Source organism: Psammomys obesus, unplaced genomic scaffold, assembly GCF_907164565.1.
Source record: "Psammomys obesus unplaced genomic scaffold, mPsaObe1.curated_primary_1811, whole genome shotgun sequence".
NCBI lineage: Eukaryota > Metazoa > Chordata > Mammalia > Rodentia > Muridae > Psammomys > Psammomys obesus.
In genome coordinates this window covers 18978166-18989941 of record NW_026596039.1, presented here as the reverse complement: position 1 = coordinate 18989941, position 11776 = coordinate 18978166, and the positions used below count along the sequence as shown (strand labels likewise).

General features: G+C 52.2%; 1 protein-coding gene across 1 annotated transcript; it reads left to right on the top strand.

Moving 5' to 3' along the window:
- Nucleotides 1-232: 232 nt before the first annotated feature.
- Nucleotides 233-11724, top strand: Lman1l (lectin, mannose binding 1 like). The gene is made up of 13 exons (XM_055622423.1): nucleotides 233-410; nucleotides 3205-3359; nucleotides 3458-3565; nucleotides 3666-3724; nucleotides 5003-5102; nucleotides 5452-5572; nucleotides 6513-6568; nucleotides 7255-7387; nucleotides 7906-8057; nucleotides 9066-9133; nucleotides 9809-9932; nucleotides 10548-10675; nucleotides 11571-11724. Exons 1-13 carry the CDS (start codon nucleotides 233-235, stop codon nucleotides 11698-11700), a joined length of 1512 nt encoding a protein of 503 aa, XP_055478398.1. The 3' UTR covers nucleotides 11701-11724.
- The last annotated feature ends 52 nt before the right edge of the window (nucleotides 11725-11776 follow it).

The window sequence follows — 11776 nt, the reverse complement described above, 5'->3', positions numbered from 1 at the left end:
AAGGCTCAAGTTGGCAAGGAGCCCAGGGTGAGAGGGGGCAGGGCCTGAGATCAGACCTGCAAGAGAAACAGGATGTGTGTATTGGGGGGGGGGGGGGGGGGGAGCACACAGGGCCAAAAACCTAGATCCTGGAAGGTCCTCAGGATCTCCCTGAGTGACTGCGTGTCCTGGAGCCCATCACTGGCCTCACAGCCAGGATCCATCCTGCTGCTCAGAAACCAGCTCCTTTGCAATGCTGGGGACCGGAGGCCCATCACCTTCCCTCTGCCTCCTTTTCCCACTGCTGGCCATGTACAGTGCTGAAAGGAGCCATCCTCCTCCTCAACGAAGGTTTGAGTACAAGCTCAGCTTCAAGGGACCAAGGCTGGCAGTTCCTGGGGTTGGAATACCCTTCTGGAGCCACCATGGAGGTGAGAAACGCAAGAGGACTGGCCACACCCAGGGTCCTTCAGAGAGCTGGAGGGTCCACAGCCAGATGGACAGTGGGTGTGAAAGGCTCTCTGCAGGGAGAAGGGTGACCTGGGGCGACAGTGACTGACCCAAGACCCCTCCCACACCTGTCTCCTGTTTCACCATGCCCAGTTGCCTTGCCTTTCAAGACGCCCTTTCTTTGTTCGAGGACTGTATTTGTGGAGGACCCAGAGGCACTGGCAGAACCAGCTGTTGGGAGTGCAGGACAACAGAGGGTCACAACTAAAGCGGAGAATGAAGGGGTCAAGGCTCGGGGGAGAGGGGCCCTGTGGGTGGCCGAAGAGCAGGCTAACATTACCATTCCATCTCTCCTCCAGCTTTGGTTTCTCTCTCGCCACTCCTGGGCCCCAGGACTTTTTGCCTTACTTCTACTTGCAATTCTTCCTCTAACTTTGGACTGTGACACGCACATGGATGTGCGCACGCATGCATGCACACGCCTGATGTGTCCCCGATGCACAATAACGAGGCACCTTGAACGCAGATTAGCCTCCTCTCTGCTGGCTCCATCCAGAGTTCTGCTGGAAGCGGGGCACTGTGTGTCCAGCTATTTTCTTAGGGCAGGCACCAGGCCCTTCCCGTGCCTGTTTATTGGAGGTAGAAGCAGACATTAGATGATCAGAGTCGTGCCATAGCTAAGGTGTCACGAGCACGTGGGGGAGCTGAGGCACATCCCCCGAGATCACCAGCAGATATGATTATTGTCTGTTGTTCATCTCTCCTTTCATCAGAGCCCCACCCAAGGCTCCCCTGTGCCCAGCTGGATACCCAGGATTGAGTCAGGCTCCAGTCTGGGATGAGATCCCAGACACTCCACACGAAGATGACTATGTGCATTAGTCAGAGACTTGCCTCCTACAACTCTCCTAGGGCTTGGGGTGGTGCTATAAAGCCTGTAATTACAGCACGCAGGAGGCTGAGGCAGGAGAATCAAGAGCTTGAGGCTAGCCTGGACTGCTTGAAAAAACCCTGTCTTTTTTGTTTGTTTTTAGTTTTGGGTTTTTTTTTTTTTTTTTTTTAGAGCTCTTTATTACTATAAATCATGGTTTTATGAGATTTTTATAAATCATTTTACATTTTAAATTAATTAATTAATTAAATCACTGTACAGCCTCCTCCCTCCTCCCCTCCCAGTCCCACCCTCACATCAACGGTCCTCTACCACACTCCTCCTAGACCCTTGCTGCTCTCCATGAGTTCCAACCCACCACGGCACATCAAGTCACAGCAGGACTAAGTAGCACCCCTCCCACTGAGGCCAGACAGGCAGCCCAGCGAGGAGAAAGGGATCCAAAGGCAGACAACGGAGTCGGAGCAGCCCCTCCTCCAATAGGGGGAACCGCGCGATGACAAAGTGCACATCTGCCACGTATGTGTAGGGGGCGCTGCCTGTTTTTATAGAAAGAGCTGGGATAGCTCAGCTAATAAAAGTGTTTGCCATGCACACCTGACAACCTGCATTTGATTTCCAGAACCCATAGTGGAAAGGGACAAACAGCTACTAAACTACGGAAAGTTGTCCTCCAGCATCCATATATTGGCCTGCATGTGCGCTTACACACACACACACACACACACACACACACACACACACACACACACACTTTAAAGTACGAAAACAAAAAATGTTGAGCTAGCAATGCTGCTCAGCTGGCAGAGTGCTTGTGCTGGTTTGGCATGCACAAGGCCCTGAGTTAAATCCAAGCTCCACATAAAGCTGGGTGGGATTACAGCCTGTCACCCCAGCACTCTGTGGAAATGGAGGCAGGAGGGTCAGTAGTCCCGGGTCATCTCTGGCCAGCCAGAAAGTTCTAGGCCACCCTGGTCTATATTCTAAAAACAAAATACAAACAACAACCTCACTTCAGACAATGGTGGTTTCCAGAGACTCTGGACCTTCTTTTCTTCCCCACCCATCACTGGCCTTTGCAGAGCAAACAGGCTGGATTAGCAACCTCCGGAAAGTCTTGGCAGGGTCTCTGCCTTGGGCCAGGTTCCAGGCTGGCAGACCAGAGGGTGGGGATCCAGTTGGAATGGAGCCTCTGATTCCTTCCTTCCCTCCAGTTCCTGCCATATCTGCCTCAGGCTGCCCTGCCCCCCAGCTCCAGGGTAATCCTCATGCTCTCCAAGCCTGTGCCTTCTTCTCACCACCCTCCAGGCCAGAGCCTGTCTCAGTCCCTATGCCACAAGCCTTTCTCTTCTTGGGCCACCCTTGGTCCTCTTTCCCACAAGCCTCATTTCCCAGATGCTTGGATTACTGATCCTCTTGCCTCCATCTCCTGAGTGCTAGCATTACAGGTGTGTGCCTGTATGTGTGCCTGTACAGCACTCCCAATTTTATGGAGCTGGGGATGGAACTCAGAGCTTTGTGGTTTTTTTGTTTGTTTGTTTTTGTTTTTGTTTTGTTTTTGAGCTTTGTGGTTTTTAGGCAAGTACTCTACCACTTGAGTTCCATCCCCAGCTCCATAAATGAAATCTTATAAAAACAGATGGCATAGACTTTCAGTGAGGCTGCAGTGGAACCCAGAAAACCCTGCCTCTTGCTGCCTTTCTTGAGTAACACCCACCTGAGTGCTAGTCCCATTTCCCCAACGGATTCTCGCCTCTCAGAAGTCAGCCCCATAGCAAATGACAGGTCTTTGTGCGAGCTCTTTCCCAGGGCTCAGCTTTTGCTGATGAGATAGAGAGGTAGAAGAGGAGAGTCCAGAGGTCCCCAGCTACCCTGCTCCACAGATGCCATTCCAGGCCTGGAGGAAGTGCGGCTGGTTCCATCTATGAAGAACCGGAGTGGTGCCGTGTGGAGCAAGATCTCTGTCTCCTTTCCTGCCTGGGAAGTGGAGATGCAGATGAGAGTGACTGGACCAAGGCGCCTGGGAGCCCAGGGTGTAGTGAGTGGTCCTTACCCGTGTCTGTCGGGGAAGCAGGTGATAAGCCCCAGTCCCAGGGTCCTACAGGGTTCCTGACCTGTGGGTCTGGGAACTTTCAGGACATGTGGTATACCCAGCAGAGGGGTCAGGTCAGCTCTGTCCTAGAGGGGCTGGCCTCATGGGATGGCATCAGGATCGCCTTTGATTCCTCTGCCAGTGACGTCCAGGTGGGTAGCCTTCTCATGCCCACCCTCCTGCCTGTCTTAGCTCTAATCTTCACTCCTCATTGTGCTTCGAGGCTCAGGCTGGTTGTCACCTTCTATGCAGAATGGCCCTGTCGTCCGAGTACTGGCCAGTGATGGGCAGGACCTCCAGGAGCAGTTTGGGTAAGGGCTTGAGGGAACTGAGCTTGGGCCTAGCAATCACCTGTACTTCCTTCACGAGAGAATTCACCCCTCCTAAACCCGGCACCTTTGCTGATCTCTCATTCTGAGCTCTGCTGACTCCTTATGCCTCGGCAACCAGGCCAGAGCATGCTTGCTTCTCAGGGTGATGGCCTCATCCGTCTCCAGTCGTTCAGCTCTTGAGACCCAGGTGAAGTGACAGGGGCTGGAACTGCCATGAGCAAGGTCTCACTCCAGAGACCCACATTAAGCATGCTACATGGGGACACTAGAAAGGCTGATTGACCAGAATGGCTACAGAGCAGTGCCCAGGAAGGGTCCGGGTACTAGCTGCACTGTTGTCCCTTTCTCTCAGATGAGGTGGCCTCCTGCTCCTCCCCCGCTGGCTGCCATAAGTGGCTGGACTGGTTTGTCAGTGTGTCTCAGCAAACATCCCTCAGCCCATCACAATTAGGATAATTGCTGAATGACATTTATGGAGTTGGGCTGACTGTATAGCAGGCACAGTGCCCAGGCATTTGACATTGTCTTGGGAACCCTTGTAACATTGTTATGAGGTAGTTGCAATTATTACCCTCATTTTAAAGACAATAATTCTGGGCTTTGGGAAGGGGGGAGAGGCTGCCCAAGGTTATGCAGCCTTGAATATGGCGCCTCCCTATTCTCTGCTGCCCAACTCTTGGCTGAAGGTGACAGCATAGGTCCCATGCTGTGCACCTATGGGCCAGAGAACCTCGGGCTCAACAATCTCCTAAGTCCCTGATCTTGCTGAGCCTCTCTGGGGAAAAACTGAACTGGCCACATTGCCCTTGGCTTTTAGGACAGGGCCCTTACTGTCTGCCTCAAACAGTCTAAGCCTTTGCAGAATGAGAAAGGGACAGGCGTTGGAATTTAAGGGAAATAGAGGGATGGAGGAACAGTGAGATTAGGAGGTGAGATGAGGGATAGAGATTAGAAATCCCATGGTTACCTGGGCTTCTGCCTCTTTGCAGAAGCCCTTGACTCTTTCTGTGAACTCTCAAGTCCCAACCAGCACTGCCAGGCAGAACTGACTTTCTTATTCCACCTTCTCCTGCCAAGGAAGCAAACTATAACAAGAGAGGCTCAAGATAGACAATGGGGGGGGGGGGGCTTGTCCCAGGCCAGGTCACTCAATGGGGACAGTGACACTCCAGGCTTGGACAAAGTTGTTCCTTGGATTGTCCCTCATTGGTCAGTCCCTGATCCCATGTGGCCTGGCTGCATTCTAAGCATCCATAGGGATGGAACTGTCCGGGAACTAGGCTCCTGTCAACGAGACTTCAGGAACTGGCCATACCCCTTCCGAGCTCGGATCACCTATTGGAAGCAGAAGCTGCGAGTGAGTCACCCCTGCTGTTCCCGTGGGAGCCTCTAGTGGGCTGTAGTGCTGCAGTCTGGGGAGTGCCCAATGTTCTAACAGCCCCATGCCTGTGACCGTCTGTCACACACTGGTCTTCACACCCATGTGAGGTCCCTGGTCCTCCACCAATACAAAGAATCTTAACACTCCCAGAACATACAAGGCTCGGGTGAGACCAGCATCTATGTCACTTTTATGCCATTCTGACCCCAGGCCCCATAGTTTCTAGCTTACTTCAGGTCTGGGGAGCCAGTGAATCTGAGTAGGGGACAGCCCCTTCTTCTGGGACCAGGCAAAGACAGGAGCTCACTGCCCTCGTGCCCCTCAGGTGTCCTTGCGTGGAGGCCTTACCCCCAATGACCCTGAAGAGGTCTGTGCCGATGTGGAGCCCCTGCTTTTAGCCCCTGGAGGCTTCTTTGGGGTCTCAGCGGCCACCAGCACCTTAGCAGGTAGGTAAGCAGAGGGCTGTGTCTGATGACGGAAAAACCTTATTGCAGGTTCTAAAACGCCTTTGTATGGTGTCAACCACCTTCTCACTAAGCGGCCTGGGCTGGTCACATTCCCTCTCTGGCTTCTCCGTCAGAGGGTTACATTGGCCTTGAAGAGCTACGGCATGTCTCAAAGGGACACTGGGGGTGTAAGCCCTGTTGGTGAGAGCTCAAACAGCATGCAGGACCCAGCTGTGGCGGCGCATGCCTGTAATCACAACACTTGGGAGGTAGAGGTGGGCGGGGGGGGGGGGGGATGTTTAAAGCTATCCTGTGCTATATAGCAAATTCAAAGGTCAGCCTGGCCTACATGAGACCCTGTCTCAAAAACTAAAAAGAGGAGGGGGGCTCAAATGAGATGACACATAAGAATTTTTATAGTCCAGTATCAATAGCCATAACTTCACTTTCCTGGATGCCGTAGGCTGGTAAAGGGAGGGAAAGCACAAGCTGCAGTAGGGGAGTGGATGTCTTGCAGTGGAGAGCCCCTGGAGGGTCCTAGGGCTGAAAAGCAGGCTGCAACCAGAGGATGTGAGTCTATGAGAGCCGGGCCTTTAGTTTTTAGGCTCTGGGTCCCGGAGTGTCATAAAAGGTTTCTAGGAGAAAGGATGGCTGCAGCCATGCTGGGGAGGCAGCCACTGGGTGCTTGTGACTTGTGACTGCAGTAGCAGCTCTCTTCTGTGTCCTGTGGTCCCCTGCGTGGCCCTTGGGCCCCACTCCGGCTGTATGCGGTTCAGCCCTCACATCCCACACGCTGGTGTATTTGACCTTCAATGAAATAAATGAGACAAAGGTCAGAGTTGCCCAGAGTCATACAAGCCCCTTGTTTTCCTGCAAACAGTAGAGTCTGGACGATGGGTAAAAAAACTCCATATCTCCCCTTCATCTGTCTCTCTTCCAGATGACCATGATGTCCTGTCCTTCCTGACCTTCAGTTTGAGGGAACCAGGTCCAGAGGTAATGGCAGTCATTTCTGCCTGGGAGAGGTAGCCCAGAGACCCTGCTCTCCTCAGATGCCTTCACTCACAGCAGGGCATCCTCAGACCTGCCATGCTAGTTCTCACCAGCTAGCTGTCAAGTCAGGCCTTGGGATGGGCAGTGTAAAAGCCAGTATGTATCCTCTAAGCTTCTCTGGTGGAACATATTTTAATCCCAGCACTCAGGAGGACAGAGGCGGGAGGATTTCTGTGAGAGCCAGGCCAGGGCCTCACACTTAGAACATTGTCTCAGTGACTACAAAACAAGACCAAAAAGGCCCAGGGCAGTAGTGGTGGGGGGTAAGGGAGGAGGGGGAGGAGGAGGAGCACTAAGGAAGAAGGGTCTGAGCCAGCCAAGAGGAGAGAGAAGGGTGCCTGCAGGAGGTGAGCTTGAAGGAGCACCATACCTAAAGGCTTAAAATGTCCAAAGTCCTGAGCTCACAGTGAGCAGAGAAGTATGTGAGAATGCGGTAAACACAGAGCTCACACATCTACAAGCTGCAGGGCTCTGTGGGGGCGTGGTGGTTGAACTGTGGGTTCCTCCTCGGTCCCAGTGAGTATGTGGTAAAGGCAGGAAGACTGTGGGCTCCCAGACGCCCTGAGGGGAGGCTGCCCCTCACAGTACTCCCACGCATTTGGGTTTGACTTTTTGTCTTCCTCTTCCAGGCAGGCCCCCAGCCATTCATGGAGAAGGAGCAGCTCCGCCTGGCCAGGAAGCTGGAAGGACTGCAGGCAAGGTTGGCCCTGGGCATTAGAGAGGATAACATTCCACCGCTGAGCTCCAAAGCCCAGGAAGAAGGTAAGACCCAGGGAGCAGGCAGGTGGGGCCACAGCACATTGTAGGACCATAGGACCTTGTTCCTCCAACCAGAATCCATTAGCCCGTGGAGAAGCGGAGACCCAAGGAGGCTGTATCGAAGCAGAACCTGGGCTGAATATTCTGACCTATTCCCACCTGACACCCCCACCCTCAGGCACATTTTCTTTTTCAATGTGTGTGCGTGCATGCGTGCGTGTGTGTGTGTGTGTGTGTGTGGTGTGGTGTGTGGCGTCCACCACAGCATTTGTGTGGCGTCAGAGGACAACTTGGTGGAATCTGTTCTCCCCTGCCACCTTTATATGGGTTCTGCAGGTCACACTCCCATTGTCAGGCTTTCCTGGCAAGTGCTTTTCTGTCGCTCACCCTGCTTGCTGGACCCCTTTTCCAAGCCCTTTTTCTTAGAAGAAGAATCCACACTTCCTCATGCTCCACTCCAAAACACAATCTACTGCCCCTCCCCCCACAGCCTTCCATTTTGGCTCTGCCCCAATCCCCAGGGGAAAGGTTCTTTGACTTGGAGGATACACTGGGCAGACAAAGCCAGATCCTGCAGGCCCTCCAGGCTCTCTCCAGGCAGTTGGACCAGGCTGAGAAGCAGTGGAAACAGCAGCTGGGGTCTACAGTCCAAGTCCGACCTGAGGGAGGCTGGGTGAGTGACTCTGGACCACCCTAGATCCCACCTGAGGGCTTAAAAGAATAGTGACAGTCTAGAGCTAAGGTCACCCAAGCTTGGAGGGAAAGGAGGACAGGTTACAGGACACAGCAGGGTAGTATGTAAGAGGACATTACCACATAGCAATTGCCCTGGGGCCACAGGGCTGGGCTGCAGAGAAGAGATGCCAGGTATCTGGAATCTTGTCTATACACAAGTAGCAGAAATAGACTAGGCGCTAATTTGCATGTGGCTTCACATGTGATTTGCATAAGACTTGCTTAAATGCTCAGTTGCACCAGAATCCTCATTTCATCTCTGCTGCCATCCTGGCTCCTCCCCCAGGTGTCATTCCCTAGGACACACTCCAACTTGAGGAGTGAAAACTAAACCCAGCCAACATGCTGGCTAGTGGGCAGACAGGGACAGCCACTCTTGCAGGCTTTAGGCCCTGCCAGCCCAAGGCTTTTAATCTTTTGTCCTCAGTCCATTACAGCTTAGGTTAGGCTGTTGGAGTGAAATGGAGCGGAGAGGCCGACACTCCAGATGTTTCTGATCCTATCTTTAGGCCCCGAACCCTTCTTGCCTGATTCCACTCATCCTCAGAAGGGTCAGCTCCCTATCCAGGTCACTCTGCCAGACTTGGACCCCTGTACTGGATTTTAAACCTGTTCTAGCCCTCAGTTTGGATCACAGCCTAAGAGAAAGGCACGGAGAGGATTGGATCAGGCTTCTGCCTCCCTGTGGGGCCAGGGATACTTTTTAACAGAAGAAGGATTTGTGGAAAGCCTAGGGGGCCCTTTTGGAAGAAACACCCCAGCTTTGGTGTGGAAGGAGGGTCCTCCAGAAGTCCAGGTGGACAAGTGCCAGGGGGATTCATTGTGTCCAAAAAGAGAGGAGTCATGGCCCTTGGATAAGGCTTCTGGAAGAAAAATGAAGTATCTGTGGGGAGGGTGGACTCTGAGGAGAGGGGGCTCTGGACACTAAGAGCTGGCCTTCCTGTAGAACACTGCCAAGGTCAGCACACTGCTCTATGGACAGAGGACTCTGATCCAGGCCCTGCAAGAGATGAGGTAAGGGATAGATTGAGGAGGGGGACTGAGAGGGGAAAGAAAGGGTCCGTTGTTATCCTGCCTCTGCCAGAAATTCCCGCTCCCCATTTCTGGGGCTACAGGCACTTACAGCCATACCTGGCTTTTTCCGTGTGTACTGGGAGTATGAACTCAGGTCCTTGTGCTTGCAAAACAAGCACTCTTAGCCTTTGAACCATCTCCTCAGCCCTTAAGGGCATGTATTTGATAGAGGTTCTTGGAGGAAGCACAGCCAAGATGAGGCTCTTTGGAGGAAGTGGTCTGAGCCCATTCTGCCTCCAGTGTCCCAGGATCTCACTCTGGCGCACCCATGCCTGTGGAGCTTCCCGTAGAGTTCGGGGGTGGGGAGATCCCCTCCATCTAGATGCCTGGGGTGTTAATTCCTCTGGGCTAGAGATGAAAGGCAGAGTCCAGGGAGCCTGGAACGTAGACAGACACTTTTAGAGACATCTTTGTATATGCTAAAGTTGTCTCAGGTTCCAGGGAGAAGTTTTAGAGTAAAAAGACCGACCCCAAAGACAGGACTCTATGCATGATATCTATTTTTTATCATGTACTGACTCTGGGGGATTATGGGGAAATATTAGGTAATTGGGGTACAACCAAAAAGAGTAATGGGTCATCTTTCTTGATGTCCACGCCCCATCACACCACCAGGGAAACAGCTGCCCAGATGGTTTCAGGAGCCCAGGTCTTTTACCTGCCTGTGGGGACTAAGCATCATTTTTTTGAGTTGGACCAGATCCTCAGCCTCCTGCAGAAGGACCTCAGGGATCTGGTGGTAAGAAGTGGTGGGTAGGGCTCATTCTTGAGGTCTGGTCTCTGCTAGCCTTTCCCAACACTTCTGTAGCTTTGCTGCATTCGTCCAGGACCCCTGACAGACACAGCTGTATCTACCTTTGTGTGCCTACACAGGGCACGAAAAGACACAGGTCTCTTCTATTCACTCTCCTGCTTAGGAGGAACCTGCCACTCAGCACTACCCAGAGACATCTTGATCAACACCTCTTGATGACCAGAAGGGAAGTGGAGTAGACCATGCTAGGGACCACTCAGATTCAGCGGTGCTGCCAATCTTCCCTGGGTCCCTGTCCCTCCTTGTTCTTTTCCTTGCTCTTACATTCACCACCCTCTCCTCCTTCTCCCTTATCTCTTAAGACTTTAGTCCGTTGATGATTCCAGGACCAATATCTTCTGAGCTATTCCCACAGGTGGAGCCATGAAAGATTACAGAGCACAGCTTTGGACACTACCCTATTTCCATGTTCTTAGATGACAGCCAGGATAGCCCAAGCCTGAGGGAGATAAATAGGGACCATGCAAGGCATGGATTCCAGGTCCCCTCTCCTCTAATGGGTTAGAAGCTGAGGCAGGGCCTCATAATTTTCCCTTTCAGAAGATGACAGCCAAGGCCCCCCGCCAATCTGGCTGGCACCTTGGAACTTCCACATGTCTTCGGACCAGCATCTTCCTGTTCTTCCTCCTCATCCAGACCATAGGCTTCTTCTGCTACATGAACTTCAGGTGGGTCTTCCCATGGGCACAACTTCCCATACCACCTGTATCAATTGGTTCTGTTGAACTTGCACATCTACAATGGTTGAATTGAATTGGGGACCCTGAAGCTCAGACAGGTGCTATCCAGTTCACCAGAAGGCTGGGAGCAGAATCTAGACCAGGGACACATCATTTACTAAGGACAGACACCTACTCAAGCTCCAGTCCCATCTAGTCCTGCCCCACAGAACCCACTTTAGAGCAAGTATCTGAAAACTGGTAGTCAGACCTTATGTTGCCAGTGCTATGGTGGCTGGAAGCTTGGAGACTTGGGGAAAAGCAATTGATTCATCTTTGAGGCGGGGTTGAGGGTAGAAGGCGATCAAGGAATTGACCTGGAAAGAATATTTGATTTGGGTCATTAACGTGACTAAGTTTTTCAGCCTGACAAGATAAGTAAAGGCATTGATGCAGAGGAAACAGCATCAGAAAAGGCATGGAGGATGGAAAAAGCATCTTTAGGGGAAAGAAAAAGAAAGCAGTTGAGTACTGTTGAAATAAAGGGCAGGACCAATTTACAAGACTGGGCAAGGAATCTGGGCATTCTGGATTAAAAGTGAATGCCTTTAATCTCAACACTTAGAAGGCTGAAGCAGAGGGATGCTGAAATCTGGACCAGTCTGGGTTCAATAGTGAGATCTCGTCTAAAACAGAAAAAGGAAACGTGTGCCTAGGACTGCACCTTGGCACTAAGCCGTCCAGGAAGACTTCAAATGTCAGGATGAGATGTGAACTTATATGGCATGTCAAGGGAGCTATAGATGGTCCAGAATGTAGCGGGCTGTGGGATACTGAGCACTGGGAGGCAAGTATGAGTCTTTGTCTCAGAAGGGACCAAGTAACCTTTTCTCTCTGGCAGCAGGCAGGAGCTGGACAAGAGGCTTCAAAAGTACCTGTCCACAGGAAGCCTTCCTCTAGAGCCTGCACTACCCATCCCTAGGACACTAGGGGCTCTGAGGAGACAGCCTGTCTCCCCCAGCATGCAAGCCTGACCCAACTCAAAGCCATGTCTTACTGGGAAAGTGGGGGATAAAAGATTTAGCCAGTATCCTTCCTGAGTGTCTACAT